This window comes from Arctopsyche grandis, chromosome 4, assembly GCF_051622035.1.
Source record: "Arctopsyche grandis isolate Sample6627 chromosome 4, ASM5162203v2, whole genome shotgun sequence".
Lineage (NCBI taxonomy): Eukaryota > Metazoa > Arthropoda > Insecta > Trichoptera > Hydropsychidae > Arctopsyche > Arctopsyche grandis.
The window spans coordinates 27,495,705-27,522,081 of NC_135358.1; the positions used below are offsets into that span (position 1 = coordinate 27,495,705).

General features: G+C 33.9%; 3 protein-coding genes across 4 annotated transcripts in view; 1 reads left to right on the plus strand and 2 right to left on the minus strand.

The window, feature by feature from the left end:
* Positions 1-317: 317 nt before the first annotated feature.
* Positions 318-6,200, minus strand: Ubc6 (ubiquitin conjugating enzyme 6). Its single transcript, XM_077429778.1, has 3 exons — positions 5,855-6,200; positions 2,671-2,956; positions 318-2,320 (listed from the first exon to the last, which is right to left on the minus strand). Exons 1-3 carry the CDS (start codon positions 5,896-5,898, stop codon positions 2,195-2,197), a joined length of 456 nt encoding a protein of 151 aa, XP_077285904.1. The 5' UTR covers positions 5,899-6,200; the 3' UTR covers positions 318-2,194.
* Positions 6,201-8,034: 1,834 nt separating this feature from the next.
* LOC143911074 (uncharacterized) overlaps positions 8,035-26,377 on the plus strand; it is a 53,460-nt gene continuing 35,117 nt past the window's right edge. Inside the window, exons 1-5 of the mRNA XM_077429800.1 lie at positions 8,035-8,237; positions 9,397-9,593; positions 9,668-9,877; positions 9,953-10,106; positions 10,186-10,303. Coding sequence (XP_077285926.1) covers positions 8,199-8,237; positions 9,397-9,593; positions 9,668-9,877; positions 9,953-10,106; positions 10,186-10,303 — 718 coding nt within the window. The 5' untranslated portion in view covers positions 8,035-8,198. The remainder of the gene's footprint in view (positions 8,238-9,396; positions 9,594-9,667; positions 9,878-9,952; positions 10,107-10,185; positions 10,304-26,377) is intronic.
* Positions 10,283-26,377, minus strand: part of LOC143911091 (uncharacterized) — a 40,096-nt gene continuing 24,001 nt past the window's right edge. Inside the window, exons 3-4 of one of the 2 annotated variants that reach the window (XM_077429830.1) lie at positions 12,681-12,851; positions 10,283-12,603 (exon numbers count right to left, since the gene is read on the minus strand). In XM_077429830.1, coding sequence (XP_077285956.1) covers positions 11,924-12,603; positions 12,681-12,851 — 851 coding nt within the window. In that variant the 3' untranslated portion in view covers positions 10,283-11,923. The remainder of the gene's footprint in view (positions 12,604-12,680; positions 12,852-26,377) is intronic. The other variant, XM_077429831.1, reaches the window with a different exon arrangement.

Sequence of the window (26,377 nt, forward strand, 5' to 3'; positions counted from 1 at the left end):
ATAGCGAATGTAAACAAAGGTCATTAAGTTTCGCTATGTAAAGTGAAAGTGTTTTTACACATTAAAAATTGACATTTCACTTGACATTGAGAAATATGTAAGTAAGAGGGGGCAAGCGATCGTTCCTCAAAATTAATACATCACATTGAAACTGTTCGCCAATTTTTTTTTAATCAAAATGGCGTATTCAATTGTGATAAACGATTTTTCCACAGTTTTACATTGATAATACTGTTGAATGAAACATTGCAAGTAAAGTGAAAAGCAGAACGAGGACAACAGGAAACATTAAATGTTAATCATACAAAAAATATTTTGATTTCTATATCTTTATTCAATATATCTACATGTTATAATATTTAAAAAAAAAACAACACAAAAATATACTGTTATACGATTTTTAACTAAATGAATGTATAGAAAGTGTAGAATATATTTTAGTTGTGAATTAGCGTGTTAGATCAATTACACAATTTATTTCAAAAATTTGAAACACTTCTTCATACATTCGAATATGTGTATACCTATATACATATAATATATTTATAAAGTACTTAGTTATAATTGTCAAAATCAAATTAATATACTCATTATATTAAAGTTGATCCTGAGGCAGTCGTATCACACAGAACACACAAATACGCCCAGAGCCCTTTCAAGTGACAAGTATTTAATGCAATTAAAATAAAACCTCTAAAATACATATTTTACCTAATCAAATATTTACATGTGAAAGCCAAAGAGCACTAAGATTTTAAAGGGCTTATTTACAATCAAATCATTGTTCATGCAGTAGTCAAACATGTTAATGGAATTATTTGATAAATTAGAAAATACCACGAAAACAAAAAAAAAAAAATTATCAATCTATTTCTTAACGACTAGCAGAGTAATGTAGCAATGCATGTTTAACTTCAAATTAGATTATTAATGTTTAAAGTTATGTATATGTAAAACTGAAATGTGTCGCAAGGCAATGCATATATCCACATATTCAATTATAAAAAAACGTATCAACTAGACATAGAACGCCAAAATATCATATAGTAAACTATGTATATGTATATTTGAATTCCCTAATTTTTTTAGCTATCATAGCTATAACTATAAAATACATGATTTTAATATTACTGTGTGCCACATGAAATTTTATTGGAAAACATCAAAAATTGATCAGCTGTTTACGTTATATAATTATGAATTCACAATAGCTAGCTTCTAATAATAACATTTTAACTAATATACAGTTACGGAGGTGCAGAAAAAAATATTTAAGGATCAGAAAAAAAGTTATACATGGATCAACAAAATAAAAAAAGATACTTGAAAATAAATATGTTTATTCTGAGAAATATTTATTTAATTAACTTAAAATAAAAGGTATATTTTTAGTGATTACACGTACGCAATGATGATTTATATTTAAGCATTGTTCATAATTTCAAGGAATAACAATATCTATGTATGTTCAACACTTACATAGAGAGCTTCAACGATTTTTTTTTTATTAGATAATTCTCAACGATTATTACTTTTAATTTACTAATTGTAAAAATGTAATTTATAGAAAATTTTTTTTATTGCAATATGAGGTATGTATGTAGTATAAAATCACAACTTTATCCTATTCAACACACAAACATTAATAATAATTTAAAACTGTTAAAAGAAAAATTTCGCGAAATATACATAGAATTCCAAAAAACAATTTTTTAATATGATTTAAATAATATTCATAATAAACAAAAAAATAAAATGCTACAAGAATCAATTTGATTCGAGAAGCAAATACAAAAATAAGTTATTTCAATATAAACGTAAATTTACATAGAACTCACTATGCAAATGAAAAATAATGAATTTGAAAATATAATAATTATTTACATCTAGTTGAATATCTATTGCGAAGACTACACCGAATACCATTTACTTCTATTGAGACAAAACTAGTAAATGACCATCATTTACAGCCAAATATGACTATGCGTTAAAATTTCACTTTAAATTTGTAAGTTTAAGGCATATGGCAGTGTTATTAATTTATTGTTTAAATAAACTAATTTGGAAGTAGTGAATCGTTTTAGGCGTGAATTTATTATATGTATGCTTTGTAGATGACATTTATAATCTGGACACTTTTAACAAATGCAGGGCGATGGGCGGCAAAAAAGCTAAACAAATTTATTAAGGTCCGCTAATCAATAAATGATTGTTCAACACATGCCTTAACACGTTTCTCATATTCACGTCTATTTTCTTTATATAATTGTGCTGCCATTGAGTTCGCAGGTGAATTTGGATTAGGATCACTCAATAATGACTGAAAAAATAAAATTAATATGTTGTAAAAAAATATATTATGTTATACTAAAAAGATATATGTATTTAAAGAAATAATTTAAATTATTTGATTAAAATAAAAGCAGATCGACTTAAGATAATGCAAAATTTGACGGATGATTTTTATTAAATATGATTTCTATCAACCTTTGAAGTCCAATTTTTAGATTTAGAGCTAGATATTTTCTCAAATCCATTAATTATGGGCAATTTTTATCACCCTTGCGATTATAAGTGTCGGAACTAAACAAACCTTGAAGCTTAATAATATTATTTTACACGTCTACCATGGAATAATTTCATTGAGGAGTAAATTTGCGATTTACTTACTTGTATAGAGGTGAGTATGGCGGAGACATCATAGGTGGGACTCCATCTGTTTTGCAATATGTCTAAACATATACCGCCATCAGCGTACACATTTGGATGAAACATTTTGGAAACGAATCGCACTGTCGGCGGTTTATTGGGATATTCTTCAGTAAATTCTATAGTTAATTTAAATGTCCCATCCTCAAAGGGTGTGTCATGGGGGCCGAATATAACGGCATTCCATATCAATATGTTATTGTCAGTCGGGGCACCGGAAACACCAGTTGGGGGATCCTCTTGCAATCTGAAATACAATAAATATTTTTTAAATGAATTTCAGGAATCCAATCAAACAGGAATAGAAAATATCTTATTTTCAGAATAGAGTGTGAATAAATTCTGTTAAGTTTATCATTACTAGAGTGCGGACCCAAAGCGCGCCGTCTATTGTTCAATTATTGTAAATGTTTTGTAAAAAAGGCTCGGCAAACCTTCAACAATGCATTTACAATAATTGAACAATAGATGGCGCGCTCTGGGTCCGCGCTTTAATCATTACACTCTGTTGAATAAATATTACAAAAAAAAATATACATTTGAATTACAAATTTACATGCCAACATCTCATGGCTTATGAAACGTTTTCTGCGTAAAATTGCGGCTGTATTTTTTTGGTAGATACTTAAAATACTGCCATTGGTGGTATACAATTCGAATATTGTGTATTCCGAAAACCAAAATAACCGTTATTTTTGTCGGAACCGAACCGATACTTTTTCGATTCACAAGACAATCAGAGAATAAGTATGAATAAATAAATGTGTTTTATTTTTTCTTGATTTTGGCTATATCAGAATCAGCTCTCTATTTCATGGTGCACCAGCAGCAAGCCACAATCGCAAGCCGCAATGTGATCACCTTAAATTATAGCAAACCTAACAAAAAACTGGAATATATGTATATTTTTTGGCAGAACCGAAAAAAATTATGGTTTGGGTCCCTGATTCGTAGTGTCAGCAATAAAAATAGAGCATGAGACAAATCATTCTGAAATTGAATAAATTCATGTAATAGAATAACCTCTTGAATATATATATATATATATGTATATTTTTAAAATTTTAAAATCGTATGCTGCTATGAATCTAATTGGTGGCCCTTACGGCATAAACTCAAGAGTTGATGAAGACTCTAAAACTCGTACCAGGAGAACATCCTAGGCTGGAAGGTAATACAGGAAAAGTATGGGTGAGATTCATGGAAGGAGCCAACGAAACCGTCTACCACCACTCCTAATCATAGAGCTTGTACACACTCAGTCATTTTATCATTTTTCGAGTCTTTATCAATTCAGAGTTTGTGCCGTAAAGTGGACCCAAATCTAATATATAAAATAAAATCATATGCTGCTATGAATACAATTTCATTAACGACTATGAAAATTTTATATCAATAAATAATATGATTTCGCGTCATTAAATATTATAACCAGGCATTGCTCGGGACTCTGTGAGGATAGACTTAAGCAGTATGGACTGCTTATGATAAGCAGTTGTGGACTGATTTATAGTATTACCTATTGAGAAAATTGTTTATTTATAAAAATAACATCAAATTTGCTTTAGTAACATGGAAAAATTAGCCCTTTGAAAGTTGATCAACGCCGATCGGCATTTTGCCAACAAGTCCATGGCCCTGAAAAGCGCCAATGGGCGTTGTATTTTGAGCCTGTACAAAGTAAACAAGATTACTACCCGCTAAGCCTTTCCAGGTAGCATCGGAAAAAAAATGCATTGAACATTGGTCGTGTAATCCGTGTCAATGTTTATAAAGACTGGTTGACACCGGAATTTTTTAATTTATAACCATAGCAGAATTTCTCGATGGAAAAATCCCTAATTGCTGAGTATTTTAGATTGTGAGCATTACATTTTAACAATAATGAAGAAGACGGAACTAGTTTATGAAAAATACATTTATTAAGGATTTCTTTGTTTATTTTGGTGTTGCAAGATATATTAGAGAGTCTAAACACACCTATACAAAACTCAAAATCCTCGGCGGTAGTTATCCAAGATTTTTATACCTGCTTTTTATCGGATTTCTAAATAATTCTAGTTGGAAATGTTGGCGAAATTTTCAGCGTGGCGGGCTTTCAATGGAAAAGACGTCACCACTCATAGGGTTGACGACTGAAAATTTTATATCAAGAAATACTATGATTTTGCGTCATTACATAGTATTAACGATTGAGAAAAATGTTTATATATAAAAATAACATTAAATTTTCTATCGTAACATGGAAAAATTAAAGGCAACAGCATTTCAATACGCAGGAAGTGTTTTTGTATACGATTTATAAGCAATCGTATAACGGTCAATTAAACGGTTCAATGCTTGCAATTGGAACATATTTTAAATGCAAATTTTAACAGGGCGTCAACCACATTTTTAGAAAAAAATTTCAACTAGGTAGCATCGTAAGACAAGCGATAATACATTTTCCAGCGAGAGTATGACGCTATCACGGTATTTTTTTCTCAAAATTAAAGCGCATTTTTATGTAATATGTACACACACACACTATTTAAGACGTCTGGCAACCTTGAAGCCAAAATTTACTTTTTCCTACTACATACATGACATTTTGCATATCAAAAACGCTCAGCAAAACGGGCCAACGAACTATGCATTGAAATCAGCTGGGAAGATGGGAGAAATCGCCATGAACTTTCTATACCTAAAACGTAAACAAATCGAACAGTGGACGAAAAAAAAATGGCGGAGGGGAGGGGGGGGGGGTGTGTGTGTGTGTAAATGAATCGTGACAAGTGTGGCAACCTTGACGATGGAAATATAGGAAGTCATGCGTGTGGAAACTGACCGATGGCACGGGTGGGTGAGTCACTTGGGAAAGCGTCACGCGTTCTAGCGCCTTCTTCGGGTGAACGTCTCCATCATCGAGGATCAATCTCGGTCGGAATGCGGGGAAGGGGGAAGGGGGACGTGGAGACCTGTTGCGGGAGAGCAGAATGGATGTTGGCATCGATTATGGCCGCGAACTTGACGGTTTCGACACTGACTTGGCACAAGAGGAGAGGAGAGGAGAACAGACGAACCGACGAATGCGCACAAGGTCGGCGGCGGGGAGGTGCGAGGGGGTGGGGTGAGGTGGGGTGGGATGCGGGGGGCCGCGACTGACCTTTTGAAGTCTCTCATGAGGCGTCTCCTGGCGGGCGTCGACATCTCGGCAGGTGTCGGTGCGGGGCGAAGGGGGTGGAGGCGGGGGCGGAGGCGGGGGCAGCGGCGCGCGGAAACTTCACTCGCACTCCACCACTCTCCAACTGCGACTGCGACTGAGACTGCGACTGCGACTGCGAATACGACGACTGCTCCACCAGTGGTTTTCGCCTGGCCAGTGGCTAGTATAAATGCGAGTGCGAGTGTAGAGCGAGTGCGGGCACCACCACTGGTCGCCTGCCCGTCTGTCCACCAATCTGAATATCCGACTATTCTGCCCTTTGTTGTGTTCGCAGCGCACTCTTCGCCCACTCACTTATTTCTGCGTCGATGGCCCTGAATACAATGCGACAGACATTTATTCATGCTTTCAATCCTTTAGAGAAGATTGAAAGTGTTCGTTTAAATCATTTTGGATTAGTTGAAATTTATAGCACTCCCCTTTAGGGTCGCGCTACCTCTTTGGTTTCCAGGTTTAATCATTATTTCTCCGAGCTATATAGTAAACTTCCCGTTGTATGTATGTAGTTAACAAAAAATAAATAAAACGTAAAATATCGATCACGCGATGATATCCGCGGTTCGGTGATTACTAGTCAAATGTGAACCGGTCACAGGACAACCGATCACACGTGATCACCCGTCACACTAAAACTGGTCACACCCTAAAACTGGTCACACCCTAAAATCGATCAACCAGTTTTCTCGTGACCGATTTTAGGGTGTGTGTGTGCAAACTTAAATCGTCCGCTTTTTAATTACTGACACAAAAGATAATTGATAATGTAACAGCGTTCTTGTTTTTATAACGCTCTTAGTGTTTTTTTAAATTTATTTATTTATTTGGAAAATTTACAGTTTATTATGTTACATAGATTGATAGTAAAAAAACATAATTATTTTAAGTAAACCATTAATAATTTTCGCATATAGGTAAAAAAAGAAAAGCTTAAACATTTAAAATAAAAAACAAAAATGACAATAGAGTAAGATAATTACAGAAAAAATAGAAATAACAGTATAATAAAAATATCAAAATAATAAGAATAATAAAACGATAATAATATGATAAAAATTATGAAATAATATAATATATAACAAAAAACAAAAAGACAAAATAAATACATCAAAATAAAAATTCATAATCACAATCGTAAATTTTCAATAAAATTAATCATCGAAAAACAAATTTGCAATAATCACTATAGCTTGTATAGTTTAAATATTAAATAAGTCAAACATAGAAATTGTAGAAATTAATGTGTTGACGATGGAGCTTGCACGTCAGATGAATGAGCTTCTTCCATAATTAGGAAAAATATTAGGCGTGTAAAGGAGCTCATTACATCTGGTCATTCTATTTGGCACACACAAAGATAGTCTGTAATAATTAATGTCATAGACTTACTGTATTCAGAATAAAATAGCAGATCGGGAAATATGAACGATAATTTTGTTTTCCAATAGAAGAAAAATCACATATAATAATTGAATATTTGTAAATATTTATTTAAAATTCAATTTGAAATTAAGAATATTAATGTTATGTTTGGAAAACCATGATTCGAATTTATGGAATTTGTGAATTTTTCATAAAATAGACTCTGATCAGAAGGTATTGGGAGTCATAGTGTTAAAATTTTGAAGCTATGGAATCTAAATTTAAATTTATGTGCAGCGGAAATAAAACTTACAACATTGTGTTGTTTAAAATTTTAATAACATGTTGGAAGAAGATTGACAATATTTATATACTGTAAAATGTTTATGATAAATAAATCCAGATCCAGTGTTTTTACATATAACATGGGGTATTTTACAAATATTGCATCATTAAAGCCAATGATCGTTTTATTATTAGTGATTAAATTATATTTGAATTACATAGTTAAATAAATATTGTCAAGAGAGTGTGCTCTTTAATTTTAAAGGATTGTGAGTATGAATATCTGGCTCTCGAGTTTTCATTAGTACATATGATAATTCACGTGGGTAACTCTCGATGCATGAAATTTTCGGGTGCTAGATGTTCCGTGATCGAGATTTTAGTGACGTATGTGAGATCGTTTTGTGCGGAATACACACCAAACCACTTTCTGAACATAAAAATGTAGGTCTATAATGAACGACTTTCGGCCAAATGTATAAAAAAGGTATTGTGGATGCGGTAAGAAGCAAAACGTTTGCGAGCGCCAGTCGCAAGCGGCGGCCATCTCAGGAGGCTATCTGACAGGACGTTCAAAATTTGGCGGCTAGTTTCATCGCCGAGGAAACTTGCCTCTCTGTCTGCCTGCCTCTCGTGAACCATGAACCAATCAAAGATCATAGAATTCAGCAAATCAACGGTATGTACTTTTCTTCCTATAATCAAATTACATATGTACTTACATTGCGCAATATGTCAAGTCGTCAACTTTTGCTTGACAGCCAAGTGTGATTGCGCCTTACTCAGTAATGATGGTCTTCCACACATGGTTGTCGATATTAAATTACTTTTGTTTACGTTTATTATTCATATATAAGAATTGGAATCCGTTTCCGCGCTATCTGTTCGAACTTTTTTTTATGTTATCTTTATGTATGTAAATATATACATACAATATATTTTTTCATTACTTTTAATTTCAAAAAATAAAATAAAATTTGTTTCAAAAAATCACATTTGTAAATTTATTTTGTATGATGATAAAAATATTTATAATGAAATATTTTGAACATTAGTTATGAACCATCTGCCGCACGCTATGTCGGAACATGCATCTTTACTAAAAGCGGTCACCAAATTTCTACATGCTTCTATAATATTTTTACCTTGTTGGAATTAATACAGAATGCACTGTTGTAAATCAGACATGTTTGCGTGAATGGATCTCAATTCATACTGAGATGATGAAACCATTGCTTCATTAATTTTGAAAAACACATACATATGTAGAAATATAATGGTTAAAAAAGACAGCCATATATGTAATTATGTATGTATATATGTATGTTTCAAACTAATCGTTCATACGTGTTGAAACTTAAGATAACATTATCGGGCAGAACTTTCCGGTAGACTCGATATATCCTCGTGACCTATTTTTAAAATAAAGAATAAATTTTGAATCGGAAATTGCTGTTTTAAATTAGTAATATTCATTTATTTTTATTTGAAGCGCATTCATTTGTTTAAGAAAATTTTCAGATAAAAAATGGCGTCTAAATTGCATTGATGACTTTCAATACCAGAAAATATTTGTTTTTACCTTTTTTTTGGAATTCAATGGCTAAGCTTATAAAATTTGGGCTAGGGCTTTCTTCTCTTATATTTTATTGTAGTTGTGTAAATTCACGTAGCTTCAAAGTTATGTATCTTGAGAAAGAATTTTATCCAATGGATTCCATCTGCTTTCTGGAGCGGAAAATGGTAATGCATCAATTACCAAGAAAATCGGATAAATTTTCGATATCGGCTAGGATTTCTATTGATGTTATTAAAATGCTTATTGTGTATTTTTTCAGCTAATAAGTTTGAAAGCCGAGCTACTTCGCAAGCAAGATGAAGTGAACAAGGCAAAACTAGAGCCAAAAAATCAAATAAATAATTTCACACCTACTTCGAAATTTGATAAAGATGAAGGAGAGAAAGAGGTCACCGAGAGAAAAGAAAAAAAGCCGTTAGTAGATGCAGAAGAAGCTGAGATGTTAAGAAAATCGAAGTACTGATCGAAATTTGCTCAAAATAACATTTTATTTTGTTCAATTCTTTTAATTTTCAATTACATAATTTTAGGGAATCCTTAGAAAGAAAGACAAGACTATATGATCATTTATCTGAAGGAACTATATCCAGTGAAAAGGACGAAAATTATTTGGTAAATTTTAAGAAAAAGGCATCTGAAGGCAACACTAGTCAAAATGATAATGTAACAAATTCTTCTGACATTAAAAGTGATGATGATGATGATGACCAAAACGATGATGTTCTATCTGATGATGAATGGTAAATTTTTGACCTTATTGTTTATTTATTTTTTTACATTTTGTATTTTGCTACATTGTTTTGTTTTTATTTCAGGATTGATTATGAGGATTGCTTGGGAAGAGTTCGACGTTGTCATAAATCAGACTTGGAGCATATAAAAAAACAAGATGAAGATTTGAAAGAATCACTGTATCCCACAAGTAAAAAATCCGAAGTTATAGATAAGCAATGGGTCAAAGAAGGCACGGTATGTAATGTTTATTGTTACAATATTGCAATATTGCATGGGTTTGTAGTATTTATACAACATTATTGGCGATTTTTAGTCAGTAGAACAAGAACCACCTGATGCGTACAAAGAAATGTTGAGAAGCCAATGGGAGAAAAAAGAGCAAGAATTGTTAAATAAAGATACGGTCCATTATCAAGATGTCCTGTTTAATGGTGAGTGATTTTTAATTCTAACATATTATTTTTTGGGTAATACATATTTTTACTATTTATTTAGTTACGAGATATAAAAAATGATAAATTTTATATATTTATGGCTTTATTAATTTCATAAAAATCATATATTACAAATCAAAAATTGAAAGATCACAAGTGCTCGTATTTCACAGTTAAAAACATAGATATACATTGACAAAAGTAAAATTTACAATTAAGTTTATTGAAATAAATAATTTGTGCTTGAACATTCAACCTTCTTTCGAATCATCCTTATATGTATTTTTATTTACAGCTGTTTTCGTTTTAAATTCCACTTACATATGAAATTCTTCTCCCAATTATGTGATTTTTAAGGTTTATACGAGTGTGCTAACACCTAAGGTTTACATACATATGTATAATATTTAGCTTTGAAAAGAAAAATAATTGTTTAATTTTTATAACAGAATTTTCTGCTATATTTGGTGCTTCAACCAGTAAAGTTACTAAGTGGTTAAGTGGTCAACTGTGCACAAATCTTTCATTATGTACAATTATATATTTTCAATTTGACTTACTATCTAGAGGAGTGACCTATTTTTAAGTAGTACGTAATAACAATTAAGGCATTGAGGTTAAATAATAGTTTAGGTATGATTTATAAAGCAAATATGTATGGTATTATAATATTACGATGGGTTTTTGTTATATTTTTCACTTTCATATGTTATATGGAACAGAATTGAGAATTTCTCTTTTATTTTAATTTATGTCAATTGTTTAGGTGTCTTCAAAGGTAACAATAATAATTTTTTAATATAAAACTTATACACGAATTATCACAAAGTTGATACAGGGTCTGCTTGATTAATCAATAATCTTATAATACATACTCTTGTATGCTTTCGTTTGTTACTGTCTCAGTAATGGACGACTATAATATTGCGTGCGCTGGTGACCCTGGATAAATTATGTACTTAATTATTGAAATCAAATATATTTACCATTGAATGGCCCCTTCAGCCATCTGGCCCCAAAACTATTACAAGTAATTTAATGATATTCAATTATCATTACATGATTCTAGTATTGATTTTTATAACATTTTATATAAATCAACGAAATTTTTCAATTACATTTCTAAGTAGGAAGTACTATCCTTAAAACTAATGTGGAATGTTTCGTTTTTGCTTGTAAACTTTTAAATCAATCAAAACTATGCAATTTTTTATTAATGCTGACCATATTATGGATTTATTATATTTTGTATAAAATCGTATTTTTAAAGTCCGTAAATTTCTCTTATGCTCGAATATTCATCTTAAAGATTTTAACTAAAAATATTACATACATATATTTGATTGCAATCAATTATTAAATTTATTATTAATTTCAACTATTGAAATACTAAAATTGATTTAATTTTAAAACCAAAGCCAACTATAATATTTAAATAAATATGTAAAATTTAAATATTGCCTTCTTGACTAGACTAAATATGTATGAAATGCTCTTATGGGTTTTTTAGAAAGCTTAAAATAATGTGGACATGCTTTGAATAATTATGTAGTGTGGAATATGATATTAAACTGGTATTTGATTGGAAAAAAATCTATTTTAGAAATCGAAAGGATATTAAAAAAATAAATAATTAATACTTATAGTCCAAATTAAGAATTTTAGTATAATATTTTCATGCAAGGAAGCTGCATGGTTTTTGGGTGCAAGTGTTGTCGTTGGTTCGGGCGTCGGAGCTGGAGTAGTCGTTGTTGGGTTGTTATTGCTCTTTTGTTCATTTTCTATCCTACTGCCACTACCCTCTGCGTTGTCTTCTTCATCATCCACTGGAGCCCCTTGTCGTGGTACAGGTTTTCCGTCTTGTCCTAATGCAGCCGGCGATGGTAGCGTTTGACTGCTCACAGTGTCATCAGATTTATTTGGGGTCATTATGTGAATGTTAGTATCGTTGGAATTATCTTTTTTTTCTTCACTGCTTAAAACTATAGGATTAATTGGTACATTGCTATCATCATTCATCATTGTGTCTGCCAGCTGTGTTGTAGACTCGATAGATTTGTTCGAATCGTCCACGCTACTCTCCGTTTCGTTTTTGGTATTGGACTCCGCGTCGAAAGTTTCAGGTTTTTCTACTGTTTCTGCCATCATTGAGAACGATTTTGCAATTTCTTCTCCCAGTGCCATACCATTGCACAGAGTGGTGTTGCACGTGCATAAGATGTTCAACTCCGTATCGTTGTTTTCGACCGTGCAATTTTCCGTTAAATTTTTGGAACAAATTCTCGATAAGATGTTTGCTGAAAAGTTATATATAACATTATTTTTTAATTATATTTATACAAAATTACATATATACGTATGTAATATTAATTACTTTTAGAGTTTGTTGTGATTCCGCAAAATTTATAATCATTGCCACAATTTATAGAAAATTGTTCACTTTCTGAAAAATTGTCACATGACGGCGAAATTGCATTTGGGAACCATTGAGCAGCTTCTGGACCGCAAGCATAGCACCGTTGATCCTCCTCTTGCGCCAGTGAACCTGAAACAATGATAAAACAATGTTATAATTTACAATGGGAAATATTTTTATGCTTTTTTTATATGTATTTATATGATCATATGTATTTCAATTGGAACTTTTTATTACAATCTTGATTGACTTTATTTCAGTTATCTCATAATTTAACTTAAAATACACACAATTACATAATTTTAGTTAGAGATTGAATGTATTTTGTTAATGATTTTAATAAGTTAGAGTTTTAATGTATTTTGTTAATGATAAAGAAATCATAAGTTTTAAATATGGCCTTAGATTCAACGTTTTTATAAATCATAAGTTTTAAACATGGCTCCTAAATTGTATCCTATGGCTGCTTATTCGCTAACAAACGTTAACATCAATAAACGAAACTGAAATCCTAAGCATCTATTATACCAAAATCACAAATGTAGATTTTTAGCATGCCCGAGAAAAGAGTACCTAAATATTTGAAGTATTCCTATTAAAACCCTCGTCTTAAGAACTTGAGAAACTCCTGGTTTAAGTTGACAATATAACGGTAATCCACTGAACGAACTAGTTCTTTTAGTGTTATAGCATGCAAAAAGAGTGATTATATTCCCACGTGGGAACCGACATTAACTGGGAGAAGAGGGGTTAGTGAAAGGGCGAAATTTAATATTCTCTCTGAAAGCCACGTTGTACAAATTGTACATCAGAAACAGGCGACACGAGGGAGGTGGATGGCGGGGGGGGGGGGAGGGGGGGTGGTTGCGGGGAATTGTAAATTATTGTGCGAATTAATTTCGGCGGGCTGCCTCTCGCCTATCAAATTCATAATTTAGGCGTCGGATTCGACGATTTAGAATTAGCGGGTGGCGGTGGTTGGTAGTCGAGTGTGAGAGAGATGGGGCAGGTGGTGGTTTGCTAAACCGCCACGTGTGTCTCGCTGCTTTCAGATCGGGATCGATCTGGCGTCAGCGAATGGCTACTATTTCTTTTAGGTTGAGGCTTCGTTGAATTATGTATTAGCGTAACCATAACCACCTGCAACTCACCGCTCGCCTAGTCGATACTCATTTATGAGCTCGGGGAAAAAAGTCGATTTTCGAAAGCTTATACACGACGTTGTTTTTCCCTTCGCTCGATCGACAGGTGAAAAACCTGACGCGTTAAAGATCGCTTGTTTTTCCTTTGAGGCAGTTCAAGAGATATGGCTATTTTTCAACGTCGCTGTGACGTCAGCTGGCAGCCACCAGTATTGAAGAGTGAACAATGGAGCCGAAGTACAACTTTGATTTATGGATGTTATATCGATAAACCGCCCGAGCGAAATTTCATGAATCGAATTAAATGTGTGCAGATACATATGTACATACATAGAATGGAATATCTTAAAATTAAGTTAGTAGTAGTTTGTATGTACCTACATTTATACATTTTTGTATATTTTTAGTACCAAGGCTCAAATATTATCATAAATTAATAGGAACATAAATTTCGAATATGAATTACATAGCTAATAATACCTGAGCGAAACGATTTTCATCAAACCGTATGTGTGCTTGCGGCTTCGGATATTAAATCAGTTGTGCGTAACACTTGGTCTACGTATAATTCTAACAATTTTACTTTTATATCTTACTAGTGATTTTACCCGGCTTCGCTCGGTATTTGTAATATAAACCGCTTAAACATGGCTAATCTAATAGTAAACATTTTATTGAATTTATTTGAATATTCATTTGTTCGATGACGTCACGGGTTTTACGAACCAAACAAACATACAAAGTCTCTTTCGAAATTATCATAAATATAAGAGCGCTATTCTGCGTGTCTGTGTGTCTGTCTGTCTGTCTGTTTGAGATAACACTCATTGTAAGAAGCGGGGGAGTGTGGGGGGGGGGGGTGTGATGCGTCATATATTAGATTTTTGGAAACGTTCAAATTTATATTTAATATTATATTTATATTAAATTATATTATATATTCTATTTAGTATTATATGTACATATGTTCATACATATTACATCCAATTCGTGAAAGTACGCAGTTCATGAACGGTGCGAGCGAAATTTTTTTTCACGAATTTGTCAAAAACATTGCTCATTTCTTGATTAATGTAAGGATTCATTGCTCAGCTCATGAATTGACCAACAGAGATAGTGGCGCTTCCTGTGATTGTTCTTGGCGCTTCCAAATGATAAAAAATCTGTCTATTAACCAAGGTTATGTTCATTTGATAAAAATAATAATATGACAACGTACATATGTATATCACGAATCAGCAAATTAATTTTAATTCAAATAGTCAACTGTACGATACGATTCGTTCGACTTTTATTCTAAAGCTAAATTTACGGTCTCCGTGACGAGACAGAATGTTAAATTACAGAAAACGCAAATATCGGAAGGCAAAGATCGAAAAAAAAAATGGTGCATGGTAAACGGTACATACTCACGCACATACTCACTTAATTTGCGCGAGCAGTATACAACAGGAACAAGAGGAACAGGCTTTTCCTCCCGTATTAATGTGCGCGCGCAGAATACGGGAGGAAAATCAAAATCGTTTACCATGCACCATTTTTTTTGATCTTTCGACTTAAGATCTTTCGATTTTCGATCTTTGCCTTCCGATATTTGTGTTTTCTGTAAGTTAACATTCTGTCTCGTCACATAGACCCCTAAATTTAACATGTCAAAGTGACAGTTGATGGGTTTTTATAAGAATATACTACGATCTGACAATTTCACGAAAAAAAAAAATTAGCTCGCACCGTTTATGAGCAATCATCACCGCCACGTCAAAGATATCGTTCGCCTCTACATGGAAGATCATCAAAAGAGAAAAAATTTCGTTCAATATGTTATTTGCCTCTACGTATCGTCACCGTAGACATTTAATCCGCCGACGTATTGTGCAGATAGATAGATAAATACACGTCGGAAGACCAGCGTAGGCTTACGCCAGATATTCGCGGAATTTTGACGCAATAAGCGCAGACAACGTCGGTCATTTTTCATCTCGTCGACGGGATAAAAAATGCGACGAGAGAGCGCGGCCATTTCGCAAATGAAATTGAACAAACAGAGCGCGAAAGTCGGGGGGAACTCATTTAACTTTCATTGTGTTAATTTCGACCGGTCGGTCATTTGAATTTTCGCACCCTGCGGATGCATGTCATCATCGCGACGGATACATACGTACATATGTACATACGTATGTATGATAGTGGTCCACGATTATCGCAAGAGTGAGGTTGCCGACCTCCAGTCGTCGATTGCTGCATTTTGAACACGCCTATACCAGCACGTTAATTATTGTCGTATCCTGTCGTTTCCCCTTTCTCGTGTGCTCGTCGTCTATGTACCCAACTGCGCGATGTCCTCGTCGTGGTGGTTCGTTATACCCGCTTCGTGCTATATCCTTCGGGTGCTTTGACTCGATCCTTCGTTTTAAACATCCGAAAAGTGTCGAGAGCACAAGTCGGAATGTGTTTGTTGATAATGTGCGTCCTTGTTTTGAGTGGGCGATTCGTATATATATGTACATATGTACGCACTTACGGATGTTTCGAATGTACATACATATGTATGTACGTACGTTTATGCGGTGGGATGTATTAATTTTTTTTTCAACTCGGTCGTCAGTGGACAGATGTTACGTTCGAATCCGTATATTTTATGCTGGAGTGGAAAAAATTAGCGATTTAAATTTTTTTTCGCCTCGTCCCCTCGGATGATTTTATGATTTTTGTAAACGCCGCGTTGAAAATAAGACTTTCAGATTTTCCTCGATATTCATCGCCACTGCCTCGCTTCGGGATGATGGTAGGATGTGTGGTTTGAAAAAGTATGTGTGTCAAAACCTTTGTTAATCACATTAATTATATTTCAGCTGAGGGGAATTGTTCGTTTGGTTATATTTTTATTTTAGAATTGTTAAGAGGGCTGGACCCCAGCGCCTTGTCCATACAGACGTATTAGACTTCTCCCTTCCTCAATTATGGCACTAGAGAAATTATTTTTTAATATGTTATGGACCATAGGCATGTTTCTATTTATTTTTTTTTGATTAATTGATTTTTTGATTAATCAAAAAAATAAAAACATGCCTATGGTGGATATAAATATTATATTAAAAAATAATTTCTCTAATATTATAATAATTGAGGAAGGGAGAAGTCTGATACGTTTGTATGGACAAGGCGCTGGGATCCAGGCCTCTAAAGCATTTTAATTGTATACATATTGTGAAATTGTTATTTTGTTCACTTGTTGGGAGTAAGTTAAAGTATGATTCCACAGTATGGTGGCTTTTTAAATTATAATATATTAATAATCTTTTATTTTATTTAATAATGAATTAACTTCATGATAGAAGGATCGTCAATGATTTGATTTTTTCTTTAAAATTGTCAATTCTCTTGTTGATTGTCTTTCTATGTATGTATATATGAGTCGTTGTATTTGAAATTCGGAAGTACAATTTTCAGTTCCAAAAACACTATTTCTGTTTGACTTAATTCACAAATTGTCATCAATTCTTTTAATTCGATATGTCCAGATTCTCGGAAAAGCAGAATAAACGTATTACAACAGGCCACCAGTATTTTAAATATTATTCCATGCAAAACATTATATAATTTAATGTTTTGCGAAATTTTTCTCGAAATGAAAAAAATTGGACTTTCAAATATAACGGCTCATATATTTGAATCTGTTTTCCGACTAAAAGTTCCTCTTTGCTTTACTCGATCTCTGCAGTTATTTGTAAATGATATTAGTTCTTATCGTAGTTATTATCTCCAATCCCTCATCCCTACATTGATTAGGTATGGCAATCAGTATGGTGATTTGAAATTTTTGGAACGAGTCTGGATTAAGACTCCGATTTATGTTATATTTTAATTCGTTATAATTATTTTGTTTATATGTATATGTGTATAATTGTATATGTCTGTTTTTGAATGATTATATATTTTATTAAATTCCTCTCATTGTGCGTTTAAATAAATAAATAAGGTTGTTTCAAAATAATATTACTTATTTGCTAATATTAGAATAACTATTATTTTTTAACTAAATTTCAACACGAATAACTGCCGATAAAATTATGCATATCTCTTTTTGTTTGAAAGTGCAACTGTGATACGAGTTCCATATTCCTGGTAGATGTATCTACATACATACATAAATACATATGCACCTACATATATACATATATGTATGTACATTTTTCTCTTTGTGCATTGTGACCTAGTTTTATCATTTGAACTCCTCTTAAAAAAATTGCACCAGATTTTTTTTTCCACCTACATGTATGTACATACATAGGTATGTATTTTATTCTACATAGTTGCAGGTATTCAATTTTATATTCGATATTATTCATTTTCGCGAAAGTGCTACGTCACGTGCTCGTTGCATATTTCATCAGTTACTCAGACAGCTCTTTGGGCTATGCACTAAATTAAATTTAAATTTTAAATCTTTTTAAGGAATTTCCCTTATACATATGTACATCTTCTATCTGGTGAGGACTTATGGAATTCTGGTGAGGACTTATGGACTTATGGAAACTCTATCTGGTGAGGACTTATGGAATTCATAACTTGAAAATCATAATCGAGAAAGAATATTACGAAATACAAAAACCTTGTAAACATAGAATGAATTCAAGACGATAAACGATATATAATAATAATTATTATTATTTTTAGTTGTTTGTGTATATATATGTTTTGTTTTTGTTATGTCTAATTTATTATTTTGTTTCTTGTCTTTTCTGTTATATTTTTGACCATTGTGGCGCATTAGGAATTCCTGTAATGCTACAACGGTCCAAACTTTAAATAAATAAATATAATGTATGTATGTTCGTGTGGAGAGAACCAGGTTGGCGAAATTTTGATATCGGCGGATGCGAATCTTAGGGTCGCCATTTGCCAATTTGATATGCACCGGACTGCACCTGGATATGTTATATTATATGACATATAATATATTCGTACATACATACATCGGTCGTAGTCGGCTAATGGTCGACCGTTAATTAAACATTCCGCATACATTTCAACCTCCACATCCCCCGTTGTAGATGGCGGAGGTCGTGTGCATCGGACACCACCCCATCCCTCTCGCTCTCTCTACCCCATCACGTGGTCCCCTATTAATGCCACCCCACGTCCAGTCACTGAATTATTGTACATATCGTTTGCGATAAATTCCGCTGAAAAGCCTCACGTTTTTAAAGATATGTATGTGTGTATGTATTTCATACGGGGTGAAAATTTGCCAATGTGCATATGTACATGTGTGTATGTATGCCTTTTAGCATACATACATTTAACGAAATGTCGCGTTAGAAGCGCTCTTAACCTTTTCGCTCGTAAACGCAGAACGTGGTTCTCCGATTAATTTGATGCGAAAGTTTTGCGAAAACGAACCGACTTGTAAATTTAGTAAATTTTTCCTCGAAGTGGAAAATGAATTTCCGTAGCCGGCTAAGCGAGATTGTTTTGCATCAAAGCGTTTAAAATTGTATGATTATCTTTTGATCTCCGTTTTTTTAATGACTATTTTGACTTACGGCGACAGTTGTTCTCGCGCAATAGAATCGGTCGGTGAATGCCTTCGAATTGAACAATTAAATTTTACTAATACTATTGTCATATTATTCATGTTTTTTTTAAAATATTTTTTTTATAGTAAGCAGTACGACGTGTGTACCTTCATATAATATGTATGTTCTTTATTTTATGCCACTGATAAATGCATATAAATTGGTTGTGTTATGTATGGTTATTTTCGAATATACGCTTTCAAATGTGTCTATAGAGATTCGATCAACTGTTGTTTGATGTTTCCTTGTGTTTTTTTTCCTCTTTTTTTTACTTTTGGGGTTGGGCTATGTGCGCGCGGGTATCCTTGCGAGACGAATAAATAAAAATAAGCGTCTGTTTAGACCGACGCCGGTGAGCTCGTGTTCGGGAAAACTCTTGGAAAATGTTTTCCCAGTGCGCCGGCTACGTGACGTGTGCGGCTCTTGCGGAAAAGTTAATTTCACCGATTTCCCGGCTCCCTAACGAAAATAAATTCACCGACTCGATTGTTTATAGTGTTTTTTTTGTGTCTCTACTGCTTTTATTGACTCAACGTATCGCTGTTATTATACACTGGCGTACATGAGCGTTTAATTTAATTTCTAATAATTTAGATAAAAACGATGTAACGGAAGTTTGTGTCATGAATAGATAAGGTTTATTGCACTACGACTCGTTTGAAATTGTTTACCTATAAAATCACTGAAATGAATATTCTACTATTTATTTGAAATATTTGAGTCGTTATTTTTGAAATTGGCGTGAGTCCACTTTTCTTCAATATGAAAAAAAGATAAAGTAAATATTATAATCCAACTAATATCTAAATATATCGAATATTGAAACAGAACAGAACAGAAAATGACAAAATACTTTCTCACGTATTCCAACAAAAGCCAAGTAAATATGGATCATATTTGATGTTATATACATATGTTAACCCTCCCTCCCGTATCGATATGGGGTAAACTTCAACCCCAAAATTCTTGTTTTTTCAATTATTTGTTAAATAGTAATAGTATCTAACTGAAATATATTGTATTCCACAAAAATATCCTACTGAATCGAACGCGAAAAAAAAATCAAAAATACTCATGAATAATAAAGATATTGACGTTTTAAAGCAAAAATTGTCAAGATTAACTTAATGCGAAATAGTTTTTTGCACACTCGACCAACTTCATTAATGTACATATACTTATTTGCAAGCTCATACATGCATACATATGTATGTGTGTATGTATATTAATGTATGTATACCAGGGCAGTCGAGTCGGAGTCGGAAGCATTTCAAGAGGAGTCGGAGTCGTAAAAAATAAAAAATTATCCGACTTTAACTCCTTTTTTTACTGTATTCTTTAATTAATAGTATTACGGTATGTGTCAACTAGAGTTTACAATTTTATTGAAGTAAATAGACTAATAAATTGAAATTGAAATTACATTATAAATAAAATTGTTGAATTGCAAGTATTTTGACGTGTCGTGCCAAACTGATTGTGTCCTCCGTCACATAATTTTTTTATTTTGGTTTGTATTTTCATTTTTTAGTTAAATTGATCTATTTGTGTATTAAATTTATACACATACACTATGAATGTTGATACTTACCTTTTATTTATATCTATTTCATTACTGATAATTCAATAAATCCAATAAATGTAAATTTTTAGGGGGGTTATTAAAACCTTTAATTTTTTATTTCGAAAATCGCTATTTGCAAGAAAAGTCAATGTTATGAAAATCCTTCAAGTTGGAGTCGGAATCGGAGGCGGAGTCGAATCATAAGATGAAGTCGGAGTGGATCGGTAAATTTGGAAGCGACTGCACAGTCCTAGTTAACGTATGTACATACACGTAGTTCTCTTATCTTTTATAATCGTTCGATGAAATTTTAACGCCTGGTCTTCATATTTTGCTACAACTTTACTGTTGTACACGTTCATAGATACCTATGTATATGTACATACATACATACATATTTACATACATATATTGCGTTAAGTAAGGTTTAAAATGCTAACGACGTTTTCTGAAATCTTGTTATACAGATGCGCGCCCCTAGAATGTGATTGCTTTATGTAATATCCGTGTGCTCTTTTGCTGTCAAAGGGAAAATGCCCTAATTTCTTCAGCGTTTCAAAATTTTCCAAAATTGAATATTTACTTCGCGCATTTTAAAAGGTCATTTTCTGGAGTAAGTCGCGTTGAGTGTTTTTGTGTATTTATTATGTTATACCTATTTAGGTTTAATACGTTCGCTTCGCCTAACGTCGAGGACAACTCGTTTAAAAATGTTGCAATCTAAAAAAAAGAGAAACAAACCGTTAATCAAAGTCAAGTGATTTCAAACGTATTGAAAATTTTCCGAATCGATTGAGCGTGCAAATTCATTTACATTTTTTGTCGAGTATTTATTTTCGCATTATTTGTGTTTGGATTGGAATTCAGTGATTAATTCTTTCGTTAGTACTTTTATACACTATACTTTTTGCAGACAGTTAACATGGATCTTCCCCTTCGTTTTATCTACTTGTCGGAAATTGGGTCTTCTGTGTGGCCTTTCTATTCCCATGGGCACCACTCGGACCACCCCCCCCCCCAGCCAATCTCATTGCAACGTGACCGTACAGTATTATTTTTTAAAACATATTAACAGTATCGTTATTTCCACAAACCGTGTATCGGTTTGTTTGCTTACTCACTAGGTTTAGATGAAAATGATCTATATATGTACATATGTATGTACATCGGTCTCCGTGACGAGCCAGAATGTTAAATTACAGAAAACGCAAATATCGGAAGGCAAAGATCGAAAATCGAAAGATCTTAAGTCGAAAGATAAAAAAAGGGTGCATGGTAAACGGTACATACTCACGTACATACTTACTTAATTTGCGCGAGCAGGATACAACAGGAACAAGAGGAACAGGCTTTTCCTCCCGTATTAATGTGCGCTCGCAGAATGAGTATGTACCGTTTACCATGCACCCTTTTTTATCTTTCGACTTAAGATCTTTCGATTTTCGATCTTTGCCTTCCGATATTTGTGTTTTCTGTAATTTAACATTCTGGCTCGTCACGTAGACCCGTATGTATGTAGTAGGTATATCTTAACTCTAAATTTTGAGCTAGTAGTGAAAAAATTGAATATTGAAAGCAATACGAATTCTAGAGCTATGTATGGCACATGCATTTCACTATTGGCTTGTTGTGTGATTTTTTATTCATTTCTTCGTAGGAGTCACAAGTGCGACTTGCTATTGAATTCTAGAGAAGACGTAGTCGTGGGTCGTTTATCCAGTGTTGGGTACCTCTGGTGCGGGTCGTTCTTCACCGCGAGAGAGGAAATCCATTACTACCGCGGCAGTGCAGGGCAATATTTATTCGAAATTCAAATTCAAAGAGAGAAAGACTTGTTTTGTGCTCGGGGGGTCTCTGGCGGGTCTCATTCCCTTTTCCTTTTTATACTTCCCTTAGATTTATTATGGATTTGTCGCAAAATGTTTCATCGGCTGAGTACATATGTACACACACGTACATACATATGTGAGTTCAAACGGTCGCGCGAATTTTGAGGGGACATCGGCCACGCTTTTTTTTATTTTTGGCGTAATTGTTTTTTTTTTTGCGCTTCGGCTTAGACTCGGGACGGTTGCTTTGAACCGTTTTATCTTCGGATACCTCGCCCCCGTTCAGGTGGGACTAACCCCGGCACGGTTTCTGCACGTCTGCTGCGTCGAAACACGTGTGTATCTACCGACGATAATCTGCAAAACGCGGCTTGTTCTGTTTTTGGTTGTATTTTTTAGAAATATTTCGTCTGGCGTGAGCGCAAAAGCGCTGGTTATGAGCGCGCAGCAATTTTAGGTAGTACGTCTCATTGTATAATTTACGGTCGGGTTGCGTATCGACGTTGTACTTTACGATGCTCGAGGGTTTATAATAAAATGCTAGTCCGGCCCTGGTCTCGCAGGGGCGCCTGGGCGATATGAATATTTATACACGTTTTGGTATACCTAAGTCCATACATTTCTACGTACGTTCGTACGTACTTACTTGTGTCAACGTGATATATAACGTTCTTGCACGGCAAAGGGAGTTTTGCACGCCTCGCCTACACCCCTAACCTTTTTCAAAATACTGACATTTAAAGCAAAAGTCGACAAAGAATGCCGCTGAAATGGATCCGTTGTACCCTCAGGAATGCTCGAGTCATTTTCCGAAAAGACGAATTCAATATAGAGTATTTCTAATAATGATAACAAAAAGTTCGACCGTTATTAATTCAAATTCGCTACGTCGAACTTTACTGACAAGTGAAATTGTTTTAGGTGCTTAGATAATATTATCGAAGATATTTTAACTTTGATATAATAACGCTACGTTCGCGTGTTCTAGTAAGTGAACCTGAATATTCACAGTGATGATTAGTGCAAACTTGAAAGGAACTAGCACTGCATGTATGTATGTATGTGTGTGTGTATATTGTGGTTTCGGTTAGTTTTCCGGGTGGGCGCTGTTACGGTGCAGTACCCAAATGCCAGAGCAGACGGAAAAGTTCAGGCGACACGTTTTCCCGGAAAATGCGCTCGTCGCCAAGATTTATGCTTCCATTTGAAAATGAGGAAAACCTATTATCGTAATGCCGGACCTCCTTCCGTTTTTGTCTGCGAACTTTCCATTGTTTTTGCCACGATTTGGAAATAATTCCGATTTCACCGTACGTTTGTACGTATGCGGTGTTTGTCCGTATGCTCCTCCCCTAAACGTGGCAGTTTTTCTCAAACCTGTCGTCGCAGTCGTTGTTACCCCAACTAAATCTCTTTTATCCAAAACTAATTTAAGTTTTTATCCGCAGCGAAACGTGTTCTCACCTTATATCTGAACGGAATTCCTAATACGGATTCGTTCTGACAGGAAACTCTTATTTAATAACGTACGACTTCGATTCATTTGAAAAGAATGATGGTTTGAATTATGTGACTATTTTTACTGAGAATAAACAAATTCAATTGCTTAAAATTTATCGAGCTCATACTTTTTTTTTACTTTATTGTAATTTTGAAATGCTTGTGTATGCAAAGTTGTGTATATAATACATTTTGGGTTTTATCAGGGTAGGTGTATAATAAAATTTGTCGTATGAACCTATTTTATTGTTATTAACCTCGTAAAGTGTCTTGAGTATCGTCGAGTTTACCAGATTACGGAAATTGAAGAAATATCAGTTCGAGAAAATTTCACATATTTTAGTTAAAACCAAATATTTCGTTCAAAAAATACATAATGTAGAATAAAAAAAACATATTTTTTCTATGGTAGATTTTTTTGAAGTTTTAAATTTAGAGGTACGATTCTTCTAGTGTAATACTCGCCCTTCTAGATTAACCACAGCTGGAGGCCAGGCTAGACTATGAGGTCGTCGTTTTTTCTCTCTCGCCATCTTCCCTGAGTGCCCTTCGTGCGGTATGTTGAGATTTCATCGTAATGACCCCTAGAAGATTTTTTGCTCAAGTAGCAATTTTGCACCCTTTCGTTTTTCTGTATAGTTATGAATTTTTGCTTCAGTACACGAAGATATATTTCATTTTAACTCAATATTCAAAAGCAGAAGTGATGGTTTTTAATGTTTTTACGTATGCACCTACATATGTACATATGTATGTATGTGTGTGTGTGTGTGAGAACTAGTAATTTGTGCTGCTAGTCCGTTCGAAAACGGCCTGTTAGTTCGCAATTAGGCAAATTGATTAGTGTTGAACTAGTTTATGCTAAAATGATCAAAATTGCATTATAGTTTGGGGATAGCCGGAGCTTTGCGGTCCTGACGATCAAATATAATTAATAAACATACATACATATGTACATATAGTGATTTTATATGGATTTTAAGTGGAATAAATTTGTAATAGTTTATCTATGTATGTACATATTTTATACGTATTATATACATAGTTATGTACTTACATATGTTGTTTCGATTCTGGGAAGTATCTGCGAGTGTTTACAGAGACTTTGCAGTACGTATCGTTGTGATCATTTGTAAATCATACATCAAGGATCATTTTTACAGCATCGTATCTACGTAATCTGAAGACCGCCAGTCCAGCGACTTCGTATTAATAATGCTTCTTGGCTGCTGGCGAATGAAACTCCGACACTATAACGATCCGTTTCGAACGTCCTCGTTACCCCGTTACCCCGTCGGTCGTTACCGTTACCGTTACGCCAGGATCTGGTGACGAGAGGATCGTTAAGCGACCGCGCTGCGTTTAACGACATCGCGTTTGATATTAAGTGTACGCCGATGTCCTTTCGGACTTTGTGACGTATACGGTTGTCAACCCCTGAACCCCACCTATCTATATGACCTACCGTGATCCGATTTAATGCGATGACTTCGCGTCTCATGCATATTTTTCGACGCATTATCCCTCTTTTCTTCACCCCCACCCCCCTCCCTTCTCTTCTTCTTGTTGAATATTTAAAACTACACGAATGAAAGTCGATGTTTTATGTTTATACCTATGTATTTTTGCAGTGAGCAAATTGCGAAAAATTGTCTCGACTAATTTCGATTTTACAGTCTTGTCTAGTAGGGTGAATAAGCTTCGGTGTTGATGACGCGGCGGGAGCTTTTCGCGAAAAGCTTCTTATCAAATTTCGTTTTAGAGAAAATGTTCTCAGTCACCGGCACAGGTTTCAGATTAATACGTCAGATACGCCATTAATTTTAGATTTGTTTGAAAATTTACTTGTCGGATGTTAGGTGTCTTTCTCTTCGAAAGCGCTCGTGTAAACTTTCGCCGTTCGAATTTTTGTACGTATGTCATGTTCTTTTTATTTATATTAAATTACATTGAAATGGGTGGGATTGGGTTTTTTCTTCCCTACGGAATGCCAATCTTCCACCGTAGATAAAATTTAATATAAATGCTCCAGGTTGAACCC

What these genes read in the sequence shown, in the direction of transcription:
- Ubc6 (XM_077429778.1), bottom strand. Translation starts at nt 5,898, where the DNA reads ATGTCGACGCCCGCCAGGAGACGCCTCATGAGAGACTTCAAAAG. An exon ending in CTCATGAGAGACTTCAAAAG is followed by an intron (nt 2,957 to 5,854) that starts GTCAGTCGCGGC and finishes ATTGTATTTCAG; the next exon opens with ATTGCAAGAGGATCCCCCAA. An exon ending in CCATACTCACCTCTATACAA is followed by an intron (nt 2,321 to 2,670) that starts GTAAGTAAATCG and finishes TTATTTTTTCAG; the next exon opens with TCATTATTGAGTGATCCTAA.